Below are 3,930 nucleotides of genomic sequence, written 5' to 3'. Positions count from 1 at the left end.
TTTTACATCATAATCTTTTCTTGTCTTACATATGTTATTTAAAGTATGTGAAGTCAACATTTTCAAAATTTAAAAAATAAGATCAAAATGGAATGATTTCAGAAATGAAAGACTATTTATGTGAGGATCTAAAGATAAGAAACCAAAATTATAAATAAGGCAAGTACCATTATTTCAAATCATACAATTTTCCTTCATCATTTATGCTCTACACAATATAAATAGTTTCTTCTCCCTAATACAATTTTCAAAAATATTTACTTTTTCATCATTTCAAAGATGAGAAGCATGTTTGTTTTTCTTGTCTTCTTACTAATTGTTTCACCCATAGCAGCAGGTGACAATGCATACTTTGATGTTGTTAAGTATGGTGCTAAGGGTGATGGTGTTTCGGATGATTCAAATGTATAATTATTTTATTATAATTTAACTTTGTTTTAATGCAATTATATATTATTTTTATGGATAATTTTTCAAATCTAATGTAAATTTCAAATTTTTATATAAAAGGCCTTTCTCAAAGCATGGAAAGATACATGCAGTGCAACCAGAGGATTTCCAACAATGCTTATACCTCAAGGAAGAAGATTTATGTTGCAACCTTCGTCTTTTGAAGGTCCTTGTAAATCTGCATATATTAGAGTTATGGTAGGTTATAAATAAATAATTTAGGTTTATATATATTTATGAATCACTAGTGAAAATGTCCCAATTTTTATATATGTGCTAACTATGTTATCTTAAAATTTTTGGAGGTAGTTAGTCGCTGTTTAACTGTGATAAATTTAAATTATGTGCAGCAACTCATTTTGCATTTAGCACACTCTTATATATAAACATACAAAATTAACTAAATCAATTCACATTATCTCATTATAGTAATCATAAGTTCCATAGTTAAAATATTATTAACTTGTGTTCAACAAATTTATCATAAAAAACTAAAATTTACAATATTGAATATTTGAATGATCAATCATCTTAAATATATGAACAACTTTACTTTAGCTATTTTGTCAATCATATACATTTTTATTCCTGACCTATTGACTTTTATATTGACTTTTTTATAAACATTTACTAATAACATTATAATATTTAATCTCTTAGATTATGGGAACTATTATGGCACCACAAAAATGGGAGAATTGGAAATGGGTTAACAATAATTATCGTGAATCATGGATTCAGTTTATTCATATAAATGGCCTTGATGTCAGTGGAAGAGGGATGATTGACGGCCAAGGTGCTTCTTGGTGGAATAAAAGTCAATATGAGAGACCAACGGTAATTTAATTCCATGTAAACAATAATAGTAAATGTTCACATACACGCACACATACACCGAGTCTTACCATTAAAATGTATAATTATTCATTTTATATTATGTATATGTGCAGGCTGTTAGATTTATTGGTTGTTCTAAACTAAAACTTGGTCCGTTAAGACACATCAATAGTCCGAGAAATCATATAGGTATAGGTTCATGCAATGGTGCTTTACTATCTGGTCTTCAAATAACTGCACCAGAGAATAGTCACAACACCGATGGAATTGATATAGCATCATCAAGCAACATTTTTGTCGAACAATCAACAATTTCAACAGGTTCTATTTTAATTTATTCATTTCACTAAATATTTATGTTTATTATCAAGTATAAAATAAAATAATTAATGAGATGTTTTTGACTTCCATATATGTAAGTAATTTTTATATTTATGATTTACTATAGGTGATGATTGCATCGCTATTAATAGTGGTTCAAAACTCATCAACATAACTGGAATTTTTTGTGGACCTGGTCATGGCATCAGGTTTTAATTTTATAATTTTAGTTTTCACATTGTTTTATTATTTCATGAAAAGAATTAAATTTTAATCTTTTCTCCGTATGTTGGTGATTATAGTGTTGGAAGTCTTGGAAAAAATGGAAATTATGAAACTGTAGAAGAAATACATGTGAGAAATGTCACTTTTAGTGGAACAACGAATGGTGCAAGAATTAAGACATGGGTGGTAATAATAGAATTTATTTATGAGTATGGTGATTCAATCATAAATATTTGATAATAATATTTTTATTTGTATTGTTTGAATTAGGGAGGATGTGGTTATGCAAGAAAGATAACTTATGAAGATATAATACTTGATAGAGTTCAGAATCCAGTTATTATTGACCAGCAATATAATGCATACAAAACTTTAAAAGGTGGAAGGAAAGCTGTGAAAGTGAGTGATGTAACTTATCGCAACATTCGGGGAACCACAATTAGTCCAGCTGCAATTAATTTAGGTTGTGACAATATTGGTTGTACCAACATCATATTAAAAGACATCAATATAGTTGGTATTGGCAAAAATATACCAGCGGCATCGTGCAAAAATGTACAAGGGTCGAGCTCATTTTGTACTCCAAAGGTTCCATGTCTTTCCTCAAATGATCATTAGAAAATAAAAACAAATCATTTTGATTCTCAAAAATGTTAAATATCGGTCAAACTAGTTGATTCTTATAGGTTTATTTAGAGAATAATTTGACCATTATTTAATATTCTTAAGAAACAAGTTTTTATATTTTATTTTGTAGAAATTAGTTACCCCTACTTATGGGATTACTAATTTAACTACACTCTTTTTAATAAAAAAGGAGTCCTCTTCTCTTTTTGTTGAAATAATGATCTCTTTTTAATGTTGTTTTCTTTTAATTTAATGGAAAATGTTGAAGAAAATAAAAGTAAAGAATGGAAAAAGTGAAAAGAAAAGATTTATTTTAACGAATGAGTTTTATTTTTTAATTTTCAAAATTTATTTTATAAATTTATTTTAAAAATAATTTAAAAATAAATAAAATAAAACATGTTTTGATAGACACATTTGAGTTACAAAATTATAATATAAAAGGTTATTCATATATGTTCCCGTTACATTTTTTAAGTTACAATATTATAATTCTTTCATTAATAAAAAAGTGTACATATTTTTTTTGTATTGGTTTTACTCTTTTGTAACTAAAATATAATTTTTGAACATGTTTCATAAAATTTTATAGTCAAGCAAATTTTAGTATATGTGTTTTTTTTCAAGTAATTTAATAGTGGGTTATTCATGTTTATATGATTTTAATACTGTTTAAAGGTGAATAAATAAGATGTCTCGGATTTAAACACATATCCTTATATCTTATATATACAATTATCAATAGAGCTAACTTAACGGGATAAATTTTGATATTTATAAATATTAAAATAAAGAAACAGATTTACCAATCAAACAAATTTTAATTTTTTCTTTAATTTCATATTTTTTTATAATCTTGTTATACACTATCATCTATTAAATATAGACAATTTTATTAATTAAAATTTAAAATTTGATTTGTCACTTTTCAAATTTATTTTAAAATAAAAATTGATAAAAAGTAAAATATATTTATGAAGTGACAACTTAACATATTGCGAAATTGAATATGACATAAATAAATAAATAAAATATTTTCTTTGTAACACAATAAAATTTAATTAAAATTAAAATTCATATTTACCTAATAACAGTTAGGTCAAAATAGAAAACTATGTTTATACTATCAAAATAGAAAAAATTAACAAAAACATATTCATCACTTATGAAGTACATTGAGATTTATAACACTGATATTGATTTTTCAATGGGAATACAACTATGGACATGATTGAGCATATGGTGATGGAAGTTTATGAACCTTCAGTAAATAAAACTTGTGAAGAAAGGTGGGAAAGGCATTGCAATTCTCACAAAGATCGTCAACGCCGCATTGACTGCAAAAAATGTCTAGGTTTCAAATTCATATATGAAAAAAGAAAACAATATTATGAATCATATTAACATAGATGATGAGATCGATGTTATTACTACACAAAGCATGAAGAAGAGTAGGATTGAAAAATCAGT

At 25.6% G+C, this 3,930-nt stretch overlaps 1 protein-coding gene across 1 annotated transcript; it reads left to right on the top strand.

Moving 5' to 3' along the window:
• The first annotated feature begins 252 nt into the window (after nt 1–252).
• Nucleotides 253–2,451, top strand: LOC131632793 (probable polygalacturonase At3g15720). Its single transcript, XM_058903521.1, has 7 exons — nt 253–405; nt 511–648; nt 1,111–1,287; nt 1,401–1,608; nt 1,736–1,817; nt 1,911–2,019; nt 2,104–2,451. The coding sequence occupies exons 1-7, from the start codon at nt 280–282 to the stop codon at nt 2,449–2,451; spliced, it is 1,188 nt and encodes a 395-aa protein (XP_058759504.1). The 5' UTR covers nt 253–279.
• The last annotated feature ends 1,479 nt before the right edge of the window (nt 2,452–3,930 follow it).

This window comes from Vicia villosa, unplaced genomic scaffold (assembly GCF_029867415.1).
Source record: "Vicia villosa cultivar HV-30 ecotype Madison, WI unplaced genomic scaffold, Vvil1.0 ctg.001020F_1_1, whole genome shotgun sequence".
NCBI classification, from domain to species: domain Eukaryota; kingdom Viridiplantae; phylum Streptophyta; class Magnoliopsida; order Fabales; family Fabaceae; genus Vicia; species Vicia villosa.
The sequence above is the reverse complement of the archived record's forward strand: the minus strand, read 5'-3'. Positions and strand labels throughout refer to the sequence as shown.